General features: G+C 44.8%; 1 protein-coding gene across 1 annotated transcript; it reads right to left on the minus strand.

Moving 5' to 3' along the window:
• Positions 1-252: 252 nt before the first annotated feature.
• On the minus strand, positions 253-24,558 carry RNASEH2C (ribonuclease H2 subunit C). The gene is made up of 5 exons (XM_040328891.1): positions 24,451-24,558; positions 24,201-24,362; positions 8,376-8,488; positions 1,966-2,085; positions 253-453 (listed from the first exon to the last, which is right to left on the minus strand). Exons 2-5 carry the CDS (start codon positions 24,358-24,360, stop codon positions 433-435), a joined length of 414 nt encoding a protein of 137 aa, XP_040184825.1. The 5' UTR covers positions 24,361-24,362; positions 24,451-24,558; the 3' UTR covers positions 253-432.

The following is a 24,558-nucleotide window of genomic DNA, read 5'->3' on the forward strand; positions in this document are numbered from 1 at the left end:
AATAAAATATTTTTTTGGGTTGTAACATGACAATGTGGATTAAATATTCAAGGGGTATGAATACCTTTTCAAGGCACTGTATGAATATCAGTCCCATAAGATCATCTAGAAGAGACCATGTGGCACAAGCTTGATCCTAAAAGTGCAGTAACAGCAGTTTCATTATAAAAAAAACAAACATGCACATACTACTTGGAAGTAAAAATACACGACTACTTTTGTCTGGCTTTCAAATGTGCTCATAAATACATGACAGTTTTACCACTTTTCTTTTATTTAAAAAAAAATATTCAACTTCACACACTTTCGGTGCCCAAGTACAGCTGCAGTATACTATTTGCCAACATTTATGAGCAATGAAATGCATGATATATTTACATATGCAAAATATTTACTGGAACAATACATCTTGATAGACAGAAATGTGACCTTCTAATCAACCGGTGTATGGACCTGAAAAGGAAGGAGGAGAATGACATTATAGAACTTTAGGCTACACTTCATATATCACAAATCTGCTAAACCATTTTCTAAGTTTTTGTTCTAAACAAAAAAAATAAAATCTGACTTTGACAGCCTTAGACTCTGTAAGCAACTATAAAACATTTGACTACCAGAAATGTAAGTGGAATCTGCCAAAAAAAAAAAAAAGTACCTGTAGTAAGAGAAAGCCATTGCAGACCAAATTGTAGTTACATGGTTGCCTTTTAAGTCACTGACATGGATCACAGAGATATTAAAAAGGCAAAAGGAAATTGAAAACCACCGATCTGCATATCAGTTTCATGTTTTTGACCCAGAAGCTACTGCAGGCAATTTGCATTATCAAAAAGGGAGTGTCAGCAATGATGGCCTTGGTATATACAGGTTTCCTTTTAAGCTAGGCACATAGCCAGTATAATCACAACTTTGCAAGCCATATATGAAGCAGGTTTTCATGCCAACATATTTCCTATGTATTGTGCAGGCATTGATGGTCTATAGGTGTGTGGTACACATATGGCAACCACATGCCGCCGTCCCCCTATGACCCTGCTGTTACCTACAATAACCCAATCACCTATGTCCACTAATCACATCTGCCCTCAGCAGTTGATTTGTAGATAACCAAGTTGTTCTTGGGAGTTTTAAACTAGGATTTCTCAGTTTAGCTGTGCAACATGTCAGATCCCAAATGCAAAGGGAGCAGTCCTGCTGTTTCCACCCTCTCCAACACACAATTCACTAACAGTTCCAGGGTGGCCAGCATTGTCCCCCCCCCCCCCCCCCCCCGAGGAACACAGATCACCTGGATTGTTGTCTGACATTCCTGCAGCTGTAATGACAACTGTCTATAAGCTCCTTCCATATCTTTATTTTCCTAGCAGGTTCTGCTATAGACATAACGTCAATTTGTAAAAATGTCTAAAGAAGCAGCTGCTATCCTTCATAATCATTCCGCTGCCTTGCAAATCAAGAAAATTGAGGCCTGATGCCTAAAAAGCTCACTAAGCAATTGCAAATCTGCTCCTCGGGTCATACAATCTCTCTAAACTTTTCTGAGTTGATGTTCAAAGGATCGTCTAATGCCAGCTTTGGACATGAGGTCCTTCAGGCAACCCATTAAGCTGCATTTTTCTTGGAATGTGGGCCTATTTGTGTTGCTCACTCCTCAGTTGGACTACTTTTAAATATTTCTTTCTACCGTCTATGAAATACTACTGACCCGGTGTTCCTTGAATAAACGATAATACTCCTACTTCTCTACAAGCTGAGGCATTAACAGAATAGGAGGGGGCTATACCTGGCTGGCCAAAGGCTTTTTCGTTTGCCAGTATCCAATTCCCCCTGTAGGCAGAAATAACCCCCATTTTCTATGAGTTACTACTGATCCTGTGTAAAGTAAACACAGAAGATTACAAAAATCCTAATTTCTAAACATATTAGATGACTGAGCAATTAAATACTATGGTCTGAATGCATTACCGCAGCAGCAATTTTCGGCCATGCTAGTGACCTCACTAGAACATCGTCTGCTGATGGTGGCGTTTCCAGGTTCCATTGTATAAAAGACTGGAAAGTGGTTCTGACTGTCAGTGAACGATCCTGGAATAGAGAAGGACAAAAGCAATGTTACAATAATATTAAAGGGATCCTAAATCCTGGTGGATGAAAGCAGATGTAGAACTATAACCCTATGGGCTTCATTTCTTACAATCTGCTCATCTAAAATTCAAGTCGTGAGTGTCAGAATGTTCATATTAACCACTCAAGGACCGCCTCATGTAAATATACGTCAGCAGAATGGCACGGACAGGCACATGCACGTACCTGTACATCCTCTGCTTGACGTGGGTCCAATCGGGACCCCCCCCCCCCCCCGTACATGCGGCGGTCGGTAAGCCTCAGGGAGCGATCCGGGACGACGGCGCGGCTATTTGTTTATAGCCGCTCCGTCACGATCGCTCCCCGGAGCTGAAGAACGGGGAGAGCCGTATGTAAACACGGCTTCCCCGTGCTTCACTGTGGCGGCGTATCGATCGAGTGATCCCTTATATAAGGGAGACTCGATTGATGACGTCAGTCCTACAGCCACACCCCCCTACAGTTGTAAACACACACAAAGTGAACCCTAAATGTTACAGCGCCCCCTGTGGTTAACTCCCAAACTGCAACTGTCATTTCCACAATAAAGAATGCAATTTAAATGCATTTTTTGCTGTGAAAATGACAATGGTCCCAAAAATGTGTCAAAATTGTCCGAAGTGTCCGCCATAATGTCGCAGTCACGAAAAAAAAAAAAAAAAAAAAAAAAAAAAAAAAAAAAAAAAGCAATAAAACCCTACCCTATTTTGTAAACGCTATAAATTTTGCGCAAACCAACCGATAAACGATTATTGCGATTTTTTTTCACCAAAAATAGGTAGAAGAATACGTATCGGCCTAAACTGAGGGAAAAAAAATGTTATATGTTTTTGGGGGATATTTATTATAGCAAAAAGTAAAAAATATTGCATTTTTTTCAAAATTGTCGCTCTATTTTTGTTTATAGCGCAAAAAATAAAAACCGCAGGTGATCAAATACCACCAAAAGAAAGCTCTATTTGTGGGGAAAAAAGGACGCCAATTTTGTTTGGGAGCCACGTCGCACGACCGCGCAATTGTCTGTTAAAGCGACGCAGTCCCGAACTGTAAAAACCCCTTGGGTCTTTAGACAGCATATTGGTCCGGGGCTTAAGTGGTTAAGCTGGCGACACACACACACACACACACACACACACACAAATCTGATTGTACAATTATTCTACTTTAGATGTACCTACTACATAGTGTAATGCCCTATCTAGACAAGCTTTATATCCAATCAGGCCTTCTAAAAAGGTTAAAAAGGATTTTATAAAGGCAATGGACGAGAGAAAAGCCTGGTGCACTATGGTCCATGAGGTCACGACGAGTCAGACACGACTAAACATAAAAGGCCATTGCACAAGCAGACAATGGTTTGTGACCAGCATTGGCAGAGTTTAGAAGAAAAAATAAATAAAAAAGGAAATGCTTAAAGGGAACCTGTCATTACAAAATGATGTCGCCAATGATTTGTATTTTAAAGCTGCAGGCTTTAGGTCTGTCATGTTGATCCTAGCTTCATTACTGTAACGGGAGTCACTTTAGGGGCACAGGGTGAATGAGAACCCCACTATGGTCTGTGCTAGTCACATTTAATGCGGTCAGATATTGTATATATATATATTGTGTGTTGGCTGATGTATATTAGTAAGCTTGCTGTGATGAAAGGGGTGGGGTGTGATTGCATTCCATTGTCTATTGTGGTAATTAAGTTGGCTATGTGGATTGGAGCTTGGTAGTCAGTCTGCATACCTATTATGGGATGTTTTAAGTGTCTTGCTGTGAGGAAAGGGGGGGAATCACTCCAGCAGCCCCCCCTGCTGGGACTGTTTGCTGAAGGAGAAGTTTGAACACACCTGACCTGTATCACCATTGTCATTGGACAATTTAACCCACCCTGTTTCCCAAGGGTGGGAGGGATGTATTTTGAAGAGGAATGTGTTACCATGTGCAGATAATAAAGATTCATTCCCTGTTTTTGAACCTCAAACAAGAGCTGTGTGTCTCGTTTCTGGGGGGGATTCTTATGGGTCTCGTTCGTTTGCCTGATTGTGGAGTGTCGATAAGCTGTCGTGGATGTGATGGAAGGTCGTAAACGGTGGTGACCGTTACAATTGGTGGCTAGCAGCGGGATAATTCCATCGCTTAAAGGACAGCTACAAGGACTACTGGAGAACCGTGGCAGACCAGCCAGCAACCATAAGAAGATGGACGTGATCACAGAACTGGTCCAAATGGATGGAGCGGAAAGGCCCAGCGTAACAGACAGGACCCCGGAGGAGGCAAGCTTTGATCGGGCTGTCAAACTAAGACTGGCACACTATGGTCCTAACCCTCCACCGGAGATCATAGACCGGGTTATAGCTGCTGTGGATGCAAATTGGCTACGGCAAAGACGTTCTGCAGCAGCAGAACTCACAGCAGCACCAACTGAAAGAAGAAAGATACATAATGCTGCTTTTAAGAATTTCATTGAAACTGAAGGGGAGATTGATGGGTATCTTGCTGATTTTGAACGGCAATGTGCCCTACACCGGGTGCCCACAGAGGAATGGGTTACCATTTTGTCTGGGAAATTGTCCGGCCGGGCCAGTGAAGCGTTCAGGGCCATCCCAGACAAGGATATTATGAACTATGGACTGGTAAAAGAAGCACTTTTGGCCAGGTATGCCGTCACACCGGAGGCATACCGGAGGCGGTTCCGAGAGACGAGCAAGCAGACTGGAGACTCATATACCGAGTGGGCATGCCGCCTACACCGCACAGCATCCCACTGGGTCGATGGATGCCAAGCAGAATCCGGGGAAGAGGTGCTGCAGGTGTTCCTGCTGGAGCACTTCTTTGACAAACTGTCCCGTGAAGTCAGAGAATGGGTCCGGGACAGAAACCCTTTCTCCTTGTCTGAAGCAGCTCGCCTGGCGGACGAATACACAGACGCCCGCAAACTGGACAACTCTGTGGTCAAGACCACAGCTCGGGTGGATTATCGATCAGCGGCACCCCCGCTGGCTATTGCCTACAAACCCCAGTCGGACCGTCCTACAACACCACCTCCAGCGGCCACTTATCCTCAGAAGCCCAGGTTCATCTCCCAGGACTACTCACAGCCCATCAGGTGTTTTGGGTGTAAACAGCTAGGACACAGAAAGCTAGACTGTCCATTGAATCCACCCAGGCAGTCACAGTCATGGAGACAGCCAGAAAGGGGGAACCCCCGCACACCCATGCCTGCGGCCCACTGCGTTGAGGAGGAAGAACATTGGGGCGTTCTGCATGAGGCAGATCCGATACAAGCAGCTAACCAGGACAACAGGCAGCAACACAGGCAGACTGTCTGGGTCAATGGAAAGGTAGCCAATGGATTACGCGATTCTGGGGCCACGATGACCCTGCTACAGAAGAAACTCATCCCAGAGAGCCAGCACACCGGAGACACCGTAGCCGTAAGAGTAGCGGGAGGCACCGTCTTCCGGCTACCCGTTGCCCGGGTTCACCTGGATTGGGGGGTTGGTTCGGGACATGTGAATGTGGGGGTGATGAAGGATTTGCCAGCAGATGTACTACTGGGGAATGATTTGGCCCCCCTTGTTTCTGCGTACGCCCCGATGTGCCCCGCTGAAGCCCACACAGTGACTACCTGTGCCCCAACCCGCGTTGCTGGAACCAACTCGCTTGCTGCTGAGACCCGGGTAAGACTACCTTCCCCGACATGTACTGTAGATCCGGCACAATATCACAGTCTAAAATGGGAATGTGACAAGTTGGCCAGAGAGAAATCGGAGATGCAACGACACTACGTCATGTATTATGAGATGTCCCGTGGCTTGAACATTGAAATGCACAAACAGGCTGAAATTGTCAAAAGATTAAATGGGATTTGCGCGCAGGTGGTGCCGTATCTGTCCCAAGAGCATCAGCAACAGGTTTTGGGAGCCATTGAGAGAGCAAAGCAAGTGACTGTTCCAGAACTGAATTCCATTATTCACCTTCACCATCAGCTACCGACCTGGTAAGCCAGATGGCAATGCTGATGGGTTATCCCGGCCTCCTAGTTCCGGACATCCCCAAGTTGACCCGAAAAGGATCAAGCCGGGTCTGCCGGAGTGTTCCACAAGGAGGGGGCCATGTAACGGGAGTCACTTTAGGGGCACAGGGTGAATGAGAACCCCACTATGGTCTGTGCTAGTCACATTTAATGCGGTCAGATATTGTATATATATATATATTGTGTGTTGGCTGATGTATATTAGTAAGCTTGCTGTGATGAAAGGGGTGGGGTGTGATTGCATTCCATTGTCTATTGTGGTAATTAAGTTGGCTATGTGGATTGGAGCTTGGTAGTCAGTCTGCATACCTATTATGGGATGTTTTAAGTGTCTTGCTGTGAGGAAAGGGGGGGAATCACTCCAGCAGCCCCCCCTGCTGGGACTGTTTGCTGAAGGAGAAGTTTGAACACACCTGACCTGTATCACCATTGTCATTGGACAATTTAACCCACCCTGTTTCCCAAGGGTGGGAGGGATGTATTTTGAAGAGGAATGTGTTACCATGTGCAGATAATAAAGATTCATTCCCTGTTTTTGAACCTCAAACAAGAGCTGTGTGTCTCGTTTCTGGGGGGGATTCTTATGGGTCTCGTTCGTTTGCCTGATTGTGGAGTGTCGATAAGCTGTCGTGGATGTGATGGAAGGTCGTAAACGGTGGTGACCGTTACAATTACCTATTGAAATATGGACCTGAAACAGTATGGGAGTTCAGACATATTTGGCTTCAATGGCTGCATGCTTGTTTCAGGGCAATGCAGCCTGTTCCTGGCTTCATTGCCTTATGACTGACCTGGAATAAGGATCAACTACTTTAAAAACAATTCAGAAATGAGCCTCTACATGTCTACCCTGACAGGAGGTTCCTTCTTCATCACCACTTTCTTTTAAAATTACGTTATTTAAAAAATACAGGGTTAATGTGTGTTTTTAAAGCAATTTAACCACTTAATTATTTAGTTACAACAGCTGGACAGGGCGCCTACCAGGGTAAATGTACCTGTATATTTTTTTTTTTGGGAGGGGGGTGTAATAGCCTTTTCACACACAAAGCCACCGGGGGCGGGGGGGGGGGGGGGGGGCAGAGGGGGCGTCAAGTTGGCCAGAGACATTTTTGCACACTTTAAACAAAAAAGGCCTGAAGATTACATAAAACCCCCAAACATAGATTTTCTGAAAGCAGACACCCTAGAAAATAAATTAGTAGTGCCAATATTTTGTCACTTGATATTATCGCAAAGGTCTGGGAAATGCAAAATGTTGAAAATAGAAAACACACAACAGCACACACTAAAAGTGAATTTTAGGGCAAACAAATGCAAACTACGTTTTTGGTAAAATATAAAAGACGAGTAATTAGATACCAAACATGTCAAACCTTAAAATGGCGACAAACTTCAGTGCCCTATATCTTCTATAGGCAACATTTTAAATGCCCCCTATAGGTCATCAGTTTAGTGTTACAGAGGGGGTCTTGAGCTAGAATTATTGCTCTCACCCCAGTGTGCGCGGCTATATGCAACATGTGTATCGCAATCAACGCTTTCACATGCAGGTGCCCCCAACACGTGTGTTTACGTTTGTACAGGCATCCGTATATGTGTGGAGGGGGGGGTTGCTCAATTTTTTTTTTGGGGGGGGGGGGGGTTGGAGTTTATGTGCTTGGGTGATGCTTATTTTCTTTGCAAAAAACAAGAAATTTTTCTTTTTGCTTGCCACCCATAGTTGGTTTGCTTCAGTTGCACTACAAGGGACTAAAACGCTCCAGGAAAGCTATTTTCATGCAGAGCTAATCAAAAGGATCATAGCAGATCACAGTTAAAAGTCAAATGGCTTTGTGTGCCATTGAGAAGGCGATTAGCTATACCCAATTGAGTTTATACGTCATTTTTAGGAAGGGTGATCCTTTCTCCAACTCTGCAATTCTGTATTTTATTCCGACATGCTGGCGTTATCTCTTTACTTAGACGTTATACTTTGCGCTGAGTAAATACAGCTGGATAAAACCAAAACAGCGCGTCTTTATTTCAGGCTGCAAAGCAACAAAATGGGATTTTAAAGGGGGGGCGATTCTTTTCTATATTCACTGTATTCCACATAAGTGAGCTGTGTGGTGGTAAAATTACATTTTACTGCAGGCCTACATTTAGATTTTTTGAGGGGATTGAAAGGGTATAACCAGAGGTGTGAAGAAAAAAAAGGCAATATATTGGTACGCAGTTTTACCTCTTCCTCAGAGAAAGGTTTATTATCCTCCTTCAGGACAATCCCCATATAACCTTCAGGGACCGTAACCTCCTGACCTCGGAGCACTCTGCCTCTGAATGAGACCTCTTTACCTGTAAAAAAAAAAAAAAAAGTCAAAAACAAATCAGTTCTTTCCATATATCTGGAAATACTGAGCAACCTAAAAATTAAGCCTAGTACTCAGTTTTTTTTTGTTTCTTGAAAAGACAGCTCCGGTTGGAGTCACTGTACTAACAATTCAATGTTAGTACAGCAATCTCCACCGCTAAGCTGTTGTGTTCTGACAGGGGGACAGCCCCCTTCAGAACACTCTGATCAGCACTCTCAGCCATTGGCTGCTGGTTTTCCAGCATGCACAGCCATACACATGCACGATCACCACAATTGTTTGATTCAGTGTCTTCCCTGACAGTCAAAGCAGAAGTAAACCCGTTGATTTAACGGTTTCAGAAAACAGTTACATTCCCAGCATTGCCAACTGCCAAGCTACCCAATGGCTGGTGTCATAGCTGATCACGTGTGCAGCGAATGGCCGTTGAATATTAGCCACATCAATACTGAGCACTTTCACCCCCTTCCTTCCCAGGCCAATTTTCAGCGCTCTCGCATTTCAATGACAATTGCGTGGTCATGCTACACTGTAGCAAAATTTTATTTTGATCATTTAGTTCCCACAAATAGAGTTTACATTTGGTCGTATTTATTCACGACTCCGTTTTTTTATTTCTTGCAATACAAATCGAAAAGAGCGCAAGTTTGAAAAAAAAATAATAATATTTTCTTCTATTTTAAAAGAAATCCAATTTTGTCATAAATTTAAGCCAAAATTTATTCTGCTACATGTCTTTGGTATTAAGTGTATAATTATACCCATTGAGTGTATAATTGGTTTGTGTGATAACGGACATATGTACGCAAATGATCATGTACAAATGATCAGATGTGTGCAGATAATTATTGGGACATATGATTTTACCGTTACATGTGTGGGGGGGACAGGTGTTTTTACTGTGTGTGGACGTGTTTTACACTGTGTGTTACTAGGCTGGTGATCACTATGAAAAGCCATACACACTGATCACCAGTCGGCTGTAGCGATCCGCTCTCCTCTCCGACAACTAATGTGTGAGGAGAGGAGAGTCAATCGCCTACCAACCGACTCGGTTTACATCACATGACCGCTGTGATTGGACACAGCCGTCATATGATCAGGAGGGCCAATCATAGAGCCCTCCTGCTGATTTGAGAAGCGCAGTGTCCGAGTGACACAAGCGTATCGGAATACACCGTAACCCATATTTACAGTGTAACATGTTCACATGAGAGCAGGCCCGGGATCTTCTCCCTGCACTCGCATTCACAATTCAAAAAGAACACATGGCCACTTCATTCATCCACAGATCCTTGTAGATCAATGAACTACAAGTACCATTAGCCTTTTCTGTTGATGGATTGTAATTCTCAATGAACTACTAGGGTGCTAATGAGCGCACTACGTAGTTCATTGAGCTTCCTGTTATTCAGTAACCGCTTGACTGTATCGGCGGTAAGGGCAAACAGCTACACAGACAGCCTGCAGGAGCTGGCATAACAGCCACAATCTGTTGATCGTGGGTGCAATGCTTTACAGCAGTGGTTAGACTGATCATTTGCCAGGGGTGACCGAATCCTGGGCTGTTCCTAAAGCCTGCACCACTCTCCCAGCCTTTTTGCGGCCACCCACCAGGGCTGTACCCGGAGCCTGTGGCTGCCCACTCAGCCTCCCATTCAGTTCATGGCATAGCTGGGGGGCAGAGACTAGAGGCCAGCTGACTGGTGAGAAATGTGAAGTGGGAGGGGCTGGAGGAGACCCCATCTCCCGATTTCAGCATAGGTGTCACTGCTGCAAGACACCTCAAAGTCAGAGACACAGTAAGTAACACTACCTGTGATTAGAGTTGCCATTAAAAGTCCCAACTACAGTTCTCAGATCAGCAGATGACCTTGATCAAGTGCACCCAAGTTTTCTGAACTCCCCCCAGCACTGCTACTCATCCCATTCTACCCACCAAGGAGTAAGAGAAGGAATACAAATAGAGAATACATGGATGGAAGAGGAAAAGAGGGGGAGGAATGGAGAAAAAAGGGAGAGAAAGAACAAGACAGACAGCTAGAGAGGGATGGGGTAAAAAACAGAAACAAAATTAGGATAGAGAGAGATAAAAGATAAAGAAAAGAGGACAAAAAGAAAGTGGTACGAGTGGAAGGGACTCAGGGAGCGCTAAATGTCTGCGGGTTAGGGTTGAAAAATTACTTGTCCTGCCTTGGATGCCAACAACCCACGCTACGAAAATAATTTTAATGTTAGGGGGTCCCCACAACTATCAAGGGGTCACGGCACTAGAAAGGTTGAGAACCACTACTTTACAGGTTCCGACAAAACGCATTTTTTTTACCTGCAAATATAATGTGCATTTATTATTTTTTTGTGAAGGTGAACGTCTCCTTTAAATGTGAACTGATCTTACTGTAGTTTGTACAAAGCCACTATAGAAGGAATGACAACAATATACTTGTTGCAATCTGCATGCTTTACTGATCTGTAAAGGAAAGTGACACCTTAATTCCTTATGAACCAATTACCAAGCTCAAACGATGCTTACAATCACCTGTACAAGGCAATTAAAGGGGTTGTAAAGGAAAACATGTTTTCCCCCTAAATAGCTTCCTTTACCGTAGTGCAGTCCTCCTTCACTTACCTCATCCTTCCATTTTGCTTTTAAATGTCCTTATTTCTTCTGAGAAATTCTCACTTCCTGTTCTTCTGTCTGTAACTCACCACCATAATACGAGGCTTCCTTCCAGGTGTGGAGAACGCCTCTTGAGGGGGCGAGCAGGAGTGTCAGGACGCCCACTCAAACACAGCTCCTTTCTCTATCTGCAAAGTAGAGAGCGTCCTGACTTGCCTGCTCGCCCCCTCAAGAGGCTTTCTCCACACCAGGGAGAAAGTCTTGCATTATTGTGGTGAGTTACAGACAGAAGAACAGGAAGTGAGGATTTCTCAGAAGAAATAAGGACATTTAAAAGCAAAATGGAAGGATGAGGTAAGTGAAGGAAGACTGCACTAAGGTAAAGGAAGCTATTTAGGGAAAAACATTTTTTTCCCTTTACAACCCCTTTAACCACTTCCTTACTGGGCACTTAAACCCCCTTCCTGCCCAGAGGACTTTTTGCGATTCGGCACTGCGTCGCTTTAACTGACAATTGCGCGGTCGTGCGACGTGGCTCCCAAACAAAATAGACGTCCTTTTTTTCCCACAAATAGAGATTTCTTTTGGTGGTATTTGATCACCTCTGCGGTTTTTATTTTTTGCGCTATAAACAAAAATAGAGCAACAATTTTGAAAAAAAAAAGGTTTACTTGTTGCTGTAATAAATGGCTCAATTTTTTTTAAAAAAAATTTTTTATCCTCAGTCTAGGCCAATATGTATTCTACATATTTTTTTTTTTTTTTTACTAAAATCGCAATAAGCGACTGGTTTGCGCAAAAGTTATAGCGCCTACAAAATAAGGGACAGAATTATTTTTTTATTATTATTTTTTTTTACTAGTAATGGCGGCGATCTGCGATTTTTATTGCGACATTATGGCGGACACATCGGACACTTTTGGCACCATTCACATTTTTACTGCGATCAGTGCTATAAATATGCACCAATTACTGTATAAATGTGACTGGCAGGGAAGGGGTTAACACTAGGGGGTGAGGAAGGGGTTAAATGTGTACCCCAATTAGTGTTCTGTGGGGGAAGGGGGGTGACGACCGATCTGTGTCTCTATGTACAAGAGACACAGATCGGTCTCCTCTCTCCCTGACATCACGCTGTCTGTGAGAGCCGGCAATGAGAGGTGATCTCATGTTTACATATGAGATCATCTCTCATTGGCCGCACAGATCGCCTAGCAAACAGCCACTCCGATTGGCCGTTCACGGCGATCTGTGTCCAAGGGACACGGCCAGCACAGCAGTTCCCCAATGCGCGCTCGGGAGCGCGCGCGGGGAACGAGCAAAGGGGCGGACGTCAATTGACGGCGCCCCAGAGAAGTAGAACCACCCTGCAGCCGTACGGCCGTCGGGAAGTGGTTAAAGGATGTGGCTGTACCCTGGTAAATGCAGATCTGATAATATGCACCCCTGGATTAAGATGTTCTTAATCCAGAGGTTTACATCTGTACCTATACACATGTACACGTTTTGGTCTGCATGCTGTCATAAAGGCGGCTTTGAGAAAAATCTGTGACTTTGTTACGCTGTACAGCTATCTGTTTGTGTGCCCTTTACTGTACCTGAAACTGGCAGTATGGGTGGATTTTCTGTACTTGCTATGGCATTATTAATTGATTTTATATTATACGTAGGAATAACTAATGTATCCACTATGCCTAGGAGTTAAAGCACAACTCTAGAAAAAATTTAAGAAAATCCACCCTACAATGCAAAGGTTAAAAATGCTTGTTACGTCTAGAGGAGAGCTGAAGAGGCTCTATCACTTAACTTAGGCCGGCCATACACAGGTCAAATCTGACTGTTGATCACTCAAGTTGGGTACAACCAGCCTGCCGGTTTCCCTTATCGCTAGCAATAATCACTGTCTCCCACCGGTAGCAGACAATGGCCTGGCAGGTGAGGTTCCCTTAATAGCACTGTCTGTGTTTATGGGGAAATCATGCAAACTTCTTTCCTGCAACCCACAGCTGCAGGAAAGAAATTTGTATCATGTATGGCCGGGCCTTACACCCCTGCTCAAGCCCCCCTCCTCCACCCGAAACAGTATTTCAGCACATACAATACAGGGATACTTAACCCCCCCCCCCCCAACCAATTCCCGAGTCAGTTTCAGATTGCCCACCGCACTACTGCAGTCTCAGTAGGGTGCTGATCATCAACATTAGTTGTATAAAGAAAAGGGTAAATTATATATTACACGGCCACGATCGTTAGAGCGAGAGCAATAATTCTAGCCCTAGACCTCCTCTAACTCAAAACATGCAACCTGTAGAATTTTTTAAATGTCACCTATGGAGATTTTAAAGGGTAAAAGTTTGTCGCCATTCCACGAGCGGACGCAATTTTGAAGCGTGACATGTTGGGTATCAATTTACTCGGCGTAACATTATCTTTCACAATATAAAAAAAATTGGGCCAACTTTACTGTGGTCTTATTTTTTAATTAAAAAAAATGTATTTTTTTCCCAAAAAAGTGCGCTTGTAAGACCGCTGCGCAAATACGGTGTGACAGAAAGTATTGCAACTATCGCCATTTTATTCTCTAGGGTTTTAGAATAAAACATATATATAACGTTTGGGGGTTCCAATTAGGGGGAAGGAGATGGCAGTGAAAAAAACACACACATTAGAACTGCTGTTTTACTTGTAATGCCAAAGGCCACCACCAAATGGCGCCAGGTCACAGAAGGAAGCTTGGGCCTTCACAAGGCAGCAAAGCCGCGGCCTCAATTACCGGCCGTCGTGGGGGCGCACGGAGGCACAGGATCCTGTGCCTCCGTGCGCCCCCACCTCCCGATCGCGGCGGGCCCGCGACGGCCGGTAATTGAGGCCGCAAAGCCGTGGCCTCAATTACCCGTGGGCACCAGGTCACAATTTCTTGTCGCAAATGCGACCGGATTTTGTAGAGCCCTGGGTTACACCCATATTCAGGGGTAACATACTACGAACAGACCAGCCCCCGCACCTCCCCGATCCCCACTGACCGATAGCGGTGTTCTTCTCCCTTCCCACTAGCTGTCACAAATTAAAATATATAAATAAATTATATGTGGCCGAGCGGGCCTCCGCACCCCAGCCATGTCACTGATTGACAGGGATCTGTGCATGGAAAAATACAAGGCGCGGCAGCCTTTGCAGCGGTCTGCTTGTAGTTTTCAAATGAACTACCACAGCACTGTGGAGCGTTGTGGCAGTTCATTCATGCTTCCTGTCAGATTGTGATTGTATCTGCTTACCCATACGGAAAAATAGATAAACTGGCTGATTGCTGACTCAATGCTTTACACGCTTAACCACTTGCCGACCCGCTCCTGTACATTTACGTCGGCAGAATGGCACGGACAGGCACAATCACGTACCTGTACGTCCTCTGCTCGACGTGGGTCCGATCGGGAGCCCCCCCCGGTACATGGCGCGGGTCGGTACGCTGCAGAAGCGATCCGAGATGAGGGGGTGGCTGTCCGTGTTCAGCTCCCCCTCTGCGATCGCTCTCAGCCAATGCCAGCGCGCCCCCCTCCTCTTCCTGTGTTTAGTGTAAACACAGGAAGAGGGAAGTGTGTGATCTCTCCTCGTGGTGGTCATATCGACCACCGCTGAGGAGAGAAGACATCACACAAGTAAGTGGTACCTAAACACTACACTGACACCAGCACATTAGGCACATTTAACCCCTCCAGTCACCGCCGATCGCCCCCCCCCCCCCCCAGTCTCCTGTAACAGTGTCACTGAATGCAGGGATCATTTATTTTCTGATTTCTGCATTTAGTGTCAGTGTTACAGAAAAAAGTATTAGGGCAGTTAGTTTTAGCCCCCTTTAGGTCCAGGGTAGCCCCCTACCCCCCCCCTAATAAAGGTTTAACCCCTTGATCACCGCCCTAGTTAACCCTTTCACCCCCTATTGCCAGTGTCACTAAGCGATCGATTTTCTGATCGCTGTATTAGTGTCACTGTTGCCGCTAGGCAGTTAGTTTTTTTTGAGGTTCGCCGCCAGGTTCTATAGCGTTAGGTACCCCCATAAATAACGTTTTTAACCCCTGATTGCCCCCTAGTTAACCCTTACCAGTGATCACCGTATAAGTGTTACGGTTGACGCTGGTTAGTTAGTTTGCTGTTTATAGCATCAGGGCACCCACCGTATATAACCCAATAAAGGTTTAACCCCCTGATAGCCCGGCGGGTGATATAAATTAAATTTTAGCGTCAGTCAGGGTCTGCGTCGCCCCAGGTAGCGTTAGGTTAGTGCCAGTACCGCTTACACCCACTCGCAAAGCATACACCCCCCCCTTAGTGGTATAGTACCTGAACAGATCGATACCTGATCTGATCAGATCTATACTAGCGTACCCAGCAGTTTAGGGTACCCAAAAACGCATTGTTAACGGAATCAGCCCAGATACCCGCTAGCACCTGCGTTTTCCCCCTCTGCCCAGCCCAACCCACCCAAGTGCAGTATCGATCGATCACTGTCACTTCAAAAACACAAGACACATAACTGCAGCGTTCGCAGAGACAGGCCTAATCCCTGCGATCGCTAACAGTTTTTTTCGAAACATTTTCTACATTTTCCTTTCTATAGTCAGGTGCTTTTTTACCTGTGAATCATCACCAGTGTACGACTAAATTTAGAGTCCAAAATGACAAAGCGAATGTACACTGGTGAAGAGGCCGTCAGGATCTTGAGCATGTCAGATAGTGAAGAAGAGGAGGTCACGCATCTGACAGAATCTGGCTCAGAATACGATCCTATTTACGACAGCGGCTCCATGTCAGATAGTTCGGACGATGGAGTGGTGGTCCCTGCTAAGGCCAGGCGTACCCGACCCCGTTCTGATGTTGTTGAGCAGCAAGAACCGCAGGACCCTTGTATGGAGCAGAGAGCCAGTACTAGCGCCGCTATTCCTTCTGGTGGATTGGCAAGAACCAGCGGCCTAGTACACCCTGGTCGTTCATCCAGCACTGCAGTAAGACGTGGTGACGTGGCGAGTCCCATAAGTGCAGTTCAAGCTGGCGAGGTGGCAAGCACAAGTAGTGTCCCGCTGCCACCAAGAAGAAGACAGACAGGCCCGTCGTGCCCATAGTGCCCTTCCTGCAGAATTCACCTATCCTGATTTGGTCCCCACCACTTCTGCAGAACCCGTACTTCCCCCATTCACTGGCCAACCCGGTATTCAGGTGGATACAGCGAATTTTATGCCACTTGATTTTTATTCGCTGTATTTCACGGAAGAGCTCTATAGATCTATTGTGGACCAGAGTAATTTATATGCTGGTACCTACATCGCCGCTAACCCCCAGTCTCTCCTTGCCAAAGAATGGAAACCTCTTGAGGTTTCCGAATTTAAGACCTTTCTGGGCCTTACCCTCAACATGGGCATACACACATTTCCGGAGTTGCGGATGTATTGGTCCAGACATCCCATCGACCATATGCCCTTGTTCTCTGCTTGCATGGCCAGGAAACAATACGAGGCGATCCTGCGGTTCCTGCATTTCAGTGACAATGCACTTTGTCGTCCACGTGGAGACCCTGAATTTGACCGGCTCTACAAAATTCGGCCCCTCGTAAACCATTTCAACGAATGTTTTGCAGCCTTGTTTAATCCCCAGCAGGTTGTATGCGTTGATGAATCCCTGGTTAAATTTGCTGGCCGCTTGTCTTTCAAACAGTACATTCCCAGCAAGCGTGCCAGATACGGGGTCAAGCTCTATAAGCACTGTGACAGGGCCACAGGCTACACATGGAGCTTTAGGGTTTACGAGGGCAAAGATAGTGAGGTAGAGCCGGAAGGATGCCCAGATTACATGGGGAGCGCTGGCAAGATCGTGTGGGACTTGGTGTCACCCTTATTCGGAAAGGGGTACCACTTATACGTGGACAATTTTTACAGCAGCGTGCCACTTTTTAGTCACTTGTTTGATCATCAGATTGGAGCATGTGGCACCGTGCGACCTAATCGCCGGGGCTTCCCCCAGAGGCTTGTAGATGCCCGTCTTAGCCTGGGGGCGAGAGCCTGCTTCAGATGTAAAAATTTGCTCGCTGTGAAGTGGCGGGACAATAGGAATGTTTTCGTTCTTACCACCCTTCACGCAGACACGACAGTACAAATTCGTACGGCGACTGGTGTTGTGGAGAAACCCCTCTGTGTCCACGAATATAACCAAAATATGGGAGGGGTGGACCTCAACGAGCAGTTGATGGCGCCGTATCATATTGCCCGCAAGACGAGACGCTGGTACAAAAAAGTGTCTCTACATTTATTTCAATTGGCTCTACTGAATGCTCATGTCTTATACAGAGCTTCAGGACAGGATGGATCCTTCCTTCAATTCCAGAGGGAGATCATCATCACAGAACTCCTGTATCCAGGCGGTACTGTACCTCACCATCCCCAACCAAATGCAGTAAGCCGACTGCATGAGAGGCATTTTTCGTATGCCCTCGAGAGTACCCCTACCCAACGAGCCCCCCAAAGAAGATGTCGTGTCTGTAGCAAGCGCGGATTTAGGCGTGACACCCGTTATTTTTGTCCCCGCTGTCCTGGCAATCCTGGTCTTTGTATTGGGGAATGTTTTGAACGCTTCCACACACACGTTAATTTTTAGTGTAGGGTAAAACATTACACAGGCTAAGTACACTTACAGAGGGTCTCCCAAGATGCCATCGCATTTTGAGAGACCCAAACCTGGAACCGAAAAGTTGAACAGTTCGTTACAAAAAAAAAAGTGTTAAAAAACAAACAAAAAAAAAAAAAAAATAGTTGTCGTTTTATTGTTCTCTCCCTCTCTATTGTTCTTCTCTTTTTTACTGTATTCTATTCTGCAAAGTTTTATTGTTATGTTTTTTCATGCTTGCTTTTCAGGTATGTAATTTACTTCACTGTTTTCAGGTACGCCATTCAGCTGTTGCGCGGACTTATTTATCTTGACAGCAACAGCGTTTGCTCCCACGATATATAAAGCCGCGACTCCAGTGCTGTAGGAGGTGATTTCACCACCACAGTTAAAAAAAAAGAGCATATATGCCGAAGCATGGGGGCAGCGGAGCGATTTTGCTCCTAATGCCGCGTACATACGGTTGACATTCCTACGGAGGCTTTCCCGTGGAAAAGTCTGACCATGTGTACACGGCATAGAAAAGTCCGACCGTGTGTACCCGGCATAACTTTTTTGCGGGAGGATGCCCCCATGCTTCGAGATAGATATATATATATATATATATATATATATAGATATATATAGATATAGATATATATATATATATATATATATATATATTTTAGGCACAGGTTGCGTTAAAAAATGTTTTATTTTTTACTATGTTTTTTTTTATAGGTATTTGCTTTGCAGGTATGGTATGATCTTACTGTTATACTGGAATGTTACTTTGTTTTAATGTTAACCATCATTTGCTTAGCAGGTACGCCATTCAGTTGCAGCGCGGATTTATTTAGCGTGACAGCAACAGCGTTTGCTCCCACGATATATAAAGCCGCGACTCCAATGCTTGTAGAAGGTGATTTCACCACCCACAGTTAAAAAAAGAGCATATATGCCGAAGAATGGGGGCATTAGGGGCGGAGGAGCGATTTTGCTCCTAATGCCGCGTACATACGGTTGACATTCCTACGGAGGCTTTCCTGTGGAAAAGTCTGACCATGTGTACGCGGCATAGAAAAGTCCGACCGTGTACGCGGCATAACTTTTTTTGCGGGACGATGCCCCCATGCTTTGGCATATATAAATGGTGCATGTATGCCCATCATTAGAAGTGGGTGGATGAAGGGAGGTATTCTAATGGTGGGCATACCCACCAATCAATCTTTTTTTCGTTCAGCCAACAGACTGCATGAAAAAAAAAAAAAAAAAGATTACAATACATGTCCAACAAGAACCATCAACGTATGGTATGTTGCTGGACTTTGAATGGTTATACCAGAATGATGCCTGCGGGTTTAGGCATCATCTTGGTATCATTCTTTTCAGCCAGCGGTCGGCTTCATGTAAAAGCAGTCCTAGCGGCTAATTAGCCTCTAGACTGCTTTTACATTCAGTGGGAGGGAATGTCCCCCCCCCCCCCCCCCCGGATATAAACAGCGCCATTGGGAATATGGAAAGCATTTTATCACACCGATCTTGGTGTGGTCAGATGCTTTGAGGGCAGAGGAAAGATCTAGGGTCTAATAGACCCCCATTTATAAAAAAAAAAAAAAAAAAAAAAAAAAAAAAAAAAGCATCCCTGTCCCCACCTGCTCTTGCGCAAAGGCGAACGCAAGCGTCGGTCTGGAGTCATATGTAAACAGCAATTGCACCATGCATGTGAGGTATCACCGCGAAGGGCAGACGAGGGCAGTCATTTTAGCAGTAGACCTACTCTGTAATCTAATGTGGTAACCTGTAAAGGCTTTTAAAAAATGTATGTAGTTTGTCGCCACTGCGCGTTTGTGCGCAATTTTAAAGTATGTCGTGTTTGGTATCCATTGTACTCGGCCTAAGATCATCATTTTTATTTCATCAATAATTTGGGCAATATAGTGTGTTTTAGTGCTGTAAAATAAAAAAAAAGTATTTTTTCCCCAAAAAATGCGTTTGAAAAACGCCTGCGCAAATACTGTGTGGAAAAACAATTTGCAACACCCAAAATTTTAATCTGTAGGGCCTTTGCTTTAAAAAAATATATAATGTTTGGGGGTTTAACTTAACTTTCTTGCAAAAAAATAATATGTTTTTAATGGTAAACAAACAGTGTCAGAAAGGGCTTTTTCTTCAAGTGGTTAGAAGAGTGGGTGATGTGTGACATAGCTTCTAAATGTTGTGCATAAAATGCCAGGACAATTCAAAACCCCCCCAAATGACCCCATTTTGGAAAGTAGACACCCCAAGCTATTTGCCGAGAGGCATCTCAAGTCCATGGAATATTTTATATTTTGACCCAAGTTGCGGGAAAAATAAATATATATATTTTTTTTTACGCAAAGTTGTCACTAAATGATATATTGCTCAAACATGCCATGGGCATATGTGGAATTGCACCCCAAAATACATTCTTCTGCTTCTCCTGAGTACGGGGATACCACATGTTTGGGTCTTTTTGGGAGCCTAGCCGCGTACGGGACCCCGAAAATCAAGCACCGCCTTCAGCATTTCTAAGGGCGCAAATTTTTGATTTCACTCCCCACTACATATCACAGTTTCGAAGGCCATAAAATGCCAAAATAGCACAAAACCCCCCCAAATGACCCCCATTTTGGAAAGAAGACACCCCAAGCTATTTGCTGAGAGTCATGTTGAGTCCATGGAATATTATTTTTTTTTGCCTCAAGTGATGAATAATGACCAAAAAAAAATAAATAAATGTACAAAACATTGTCACTAAATGATATATTTCTCACACATGCCACAGTTATATGTGGAATTGCAGCCCAAAATACATTCTGCTGCTTCTCTGAGTACGGGGATACCACATGTGTGGGACTTTTTGGGAGCTAGCCGCGTACGGGACCCCAAAAACCAATCACCACTTCAAGATTCTAAGGACATAAATTTTTGATTTCACTCACACAAATCTTGAAGGCAGTGCTTGGTTTTCGGGGGCCCCGTACGCGGCTAGGCTCCCAAAAAGTCCCACACATGTGGTATCCCCGTACTCAGGAGAAGCAGCAGAATGTATTTTGAGGTGTAATTCCACATATGCCCATGGCATGTGTGAGAAATATATCATTTAGTGACAACGTTTTGTAAAAAATTATATTTTTTTTTTTTTTGGTCATTATTCAATCACTTGGGGCCATAAAATTAAATATTCCATGGACTCAACATGCCTCTCAGCAAATAGCTTGGGGTGTCTTCTTTCCAAAATGGGGTCATTTGGGGGGGTTTTGTACTGCCCTGCCATTTTAGCACCTCAAGAAATGAGATAGGCAGTCATAAAATAAAAGCTGTGTAAATTTCAGAAAATGTACCCTAGTTTGTAGACGCTATAATTTTTGCGAAAACCAATAAATATACGCTTATTGCGATTTTTTTTTACTAAAGACATGTGGCTGAATACCATTTTGGCCTAAATGTTTGAGTAAAATTTAGTTTATTCGATATTTTTTACTTTTTGTTATAAGAAAAATCATTTTTTTTTTCAAAATTTTCGGTCTTTTCGTTTATATCGCAAAAAAATAAAAATCGCTGAGGCAATCAAATACCATCAAAAGAAAGCTCTATTGTGGGAAGAAAAGGACGCAAATTTTGTTTCGTACAACATTGCATGACCGCGCAATTACCAGTTAAAGCAGCGCAGTGACAAATTGTAAAAACACCTCTTTAGACAGCGTATTGGTCCGGGGCTTAAGTGGTTAAAAAAAAAAAAAAGTGCACTTTTTCGCCTGCAAAAAAAATAAAAATAAAAATAAGTTGCACTTATTATGAACTTCTCCTTTAAACCACTTGCCCCCCCCAGGACGTCATATGACGTCCTCGACTTTGTGCAGGGATATCTGAACGATGCTTGCAGCTACAGGCATCATTCAGATATCACCGTCTTCTGCCGGCAATTCTCTGCACAATAAGAATGATCAAAGCGGCAGTTCCGCTTGATCGTTCTTATAGGCCATCCGGTGCTTCTCCGGGCTCTCCCGTGCCATCGGGGGCCCGGAGAATGAAATCGACCGGCGCTGGCTGGGAAGCATAGAGATGACTGGTGACCAGATGGTCACCAGTCATCTCTATGACGGTCGGAGGCCCGGGCGCAACGTTATGACCCGTCACAGTGATTCCTATTACAAGGGATGTTTACATTCCTTGTAATAGGAAAAAAAAAAAAAGTGTAAATAAATATATATATATATATATATATATATATAATCGTGTTTCCCCGAAAATAAGCCTGGGTCTTATATTAATTTTGGCAACAAAAGACACAGTAGGGCTTATTTTCGGGGTAGGTCTTACCATGTAATGTGCTGTCTTCTCTCCCCCTCTCTCTCTCTGCCTGACAGGAATACCCAGTGTAAACTGAGTTAAAATGCTTGTAAAATCCTATAATACACTCTATTACAGTAGTATATAATGTACTATGTGTGTTTTTCTGTAATATAATTGTGCCAAATACCTTCATTATATCGCTTCTGTGACCCGCCGGAGCTCTCTTCCCCGCAATTATATTACAGAAACACACACATCGAACATTATATACTACTGTAATAGAGTGGATTATAGGATGTTACAAACATTTTAAACTAGGACTTATTTTCGGGGTAGGGCTTATATTGCAGCCCTCCTGGAAAATAACACTAGGTCTTATTTTCGGGGTAGGTCTTATTTTCGGGGGAAACACGGTATATATTTTTTAAAAACGCCCCTTTCCCCGGCAGAAGCGAACATGCATGCAAGTCCCGCCCACATATGTAAACGCTGTTCAAACCCCACATGTGAGGTATTGTCGCGTGCGTTAAGAGTTGTGATTTGTGATTTTTACATGAAGGAGAGAAGTGGTTATAAAGGATGTAAAACATGTGCACAGAGTGGCCGGGGAACCTCCTCTTCTTGGGTCCCCTGCCGGCGCTGCCAGTTCCTCTTCTGTCCAGTGCCCCCACGGAAAGCCACTTTCCATGGGGGCACTTATGCATGCTTGCTCCTGAGCATGCTGCTCTGTCACATTGACAGCGGTCCTGCCCCCCGCCACTGGATTTGATTGACAGCAACAGGAGCCAAAGACTCCTGATGTTCCTGCACAGCCAGTGAGACCCAGAAGTGAGGGGAGGGGAGAGAAGAGATGCAGACATGCACAGCACTGGATTGCATGAGGGCTCAGGTAAGTATTAGGGGAAATGAGGGCCAAAATCAATGCCTAAATATTTTTTACTTTAAAGTGATTTAAAGTTTTCTTGTTGTTTAATAATAAACATGTTGTTAAACATGTGGTTTTGCACAGAGAAGCCCAGATCCTCCTCCTCTGGTCCCTCGCTGATGCTTCTGGCCCCTCCCTCCTGCTGACTGCCAAAGGAAGCAGCTTGCTATGGGGGAACCTGAGCCACTGCTCTGTGTCCATTCAGACAGGGAGCCCTGGCCCAGCTCCACCCTCTCTCCTCATTGGCTCACTGACTGACAGCAGCAGGAGCCAATGGCACCCGCTGCTGTGTCTTAGGCAATCAGGAGGGAGAGTCCCGGACAGCCGATGCTCTCCTTCTCTTACTGGATCAAGTTGGGGCTCAGCTGCACACAGGGTTTTTTTTTTTTTTATCTTTATGCCTTAAAGAGTTAAACTTCAGTACCTATAGGTAAGCCTTATCTATAGGTACAATTTAAGAGGAAGACTTTTCTTCCTCCAAAATAAAAACTGGGGTGGTGCGCTTGCAGGACATTAGGAAAAGTCCTGCAAGCAGCCTCTTTGGGAGCGCTGTATTTAGCGCTACCAAAACATCCTGCCCTTGAAATGAATGGCCAGCCTAAAAAGTGCCGCAACACGGGCACTTTTAACCCCTTGAGTGGGGTTAAAAGCGTCCAACTAGTGGCCGAAAAGCACTGCTTAAACAACGATAAGTGCCACTAAAATGAGCAGTGCATTAGTGCCAACGCGGCCGCAGTGTGAAAGGGGTCTAAGAATTAGGGCATCATACACACAGAGTGTTTGCCAGCTCCGCTTTCCCTCTGGCAGAAAAATAAAAATTCTTGGCACAGGTAAATGCATTCAGGCACGGCAAGCGCTTGGGCATTAATTTCTTTGGCCAGAATAATTTATTTTGGCCATTGAAATTAATTAACGCTCGAGCACTAAACGCACCAATCATTGAGGTATGTTTAGACACGTTTACATGCGTCAAGCGTCTTTGCTGATAAAACGCTGCTGCTCTTAGATGCGGTGGGGGTTCTGCCTCTTATGTATGGACACCTAGGAGGCAGACACCAAAACTCAGTGTGCATGAGGCCTTACGGCAGGCACTTACCTGTGTGGTGGAGGTAGGTAGCCCCCTATAGTCAGGGCACTGGATGGAGTTCTTCTCTTACAGGGTAAGTCCTCTATCCCTCCATCTATAATCAGCTCACTCACCTCCATGGGCCTCTCTGATGGCCGGGGTGAAGTACTCAGTGACTTTGGCCGGACCCTGTCTCTGGATCACACAGGGAAGGAGGTGGAGGGGCTCCTGGGCGGCCGAGGACAGAGTGTGGAGCTCCAGGCGGGCACAGGGGGCAGCACTGCTCTCAGTCATATCTGAGGAAAGGAGGACATACCGGTATATATATTATACAAAGAGCCGCTCTGCTCTATAGAACTTCACACCAACACTCTCATTACTTACCTTCAACACGTTCCCGCCACCTCAAAACATGCGTCACTTCCGGTGCGGTCCGTCACTGAAACAGCTGACGGCTGGACCTTACTGCGCATGCGCGGGAGCTAGCCGCGG

The sequence above is a fragment of the Rana temporaria genome, chromosome 11 (genome assembly GCF_905171775.1).
Source record: "Rana temporaria chromosome 11, aRanTem1.1, whole genome shotgun sequence".
NCBI lineage: Eukaryota > Metazoa > Chordata > Amphibia > Anura > Ranidae > Rana > Rana temporaria.

Excerpts from the sequence above, each read along its gene's own strand:
- RNASEH2C (XM_040328891.1), bottom strand. The coding sequence starts at position 24,360 with ATGACTGAGAGCAGTGCTGCCCCCTGTGCCCGCCTGGAGCTCCACACT. Across the intron at positions 2,086-8,375 it reads AACCTTTCTCTGAGGAAGAG|GATCGTTCACTGACAGTCAG; the intron begins GTAAAACTGCGT and ends TCTCTATTCCAG. Across the intron at positions 454-1,965 it reads GGCCGAAAATTGCTGCTGCG|GTCCATACACCGGTTGATTA; the intron begins GTAATGCATTCA and ends CTTCCTTTTCAG.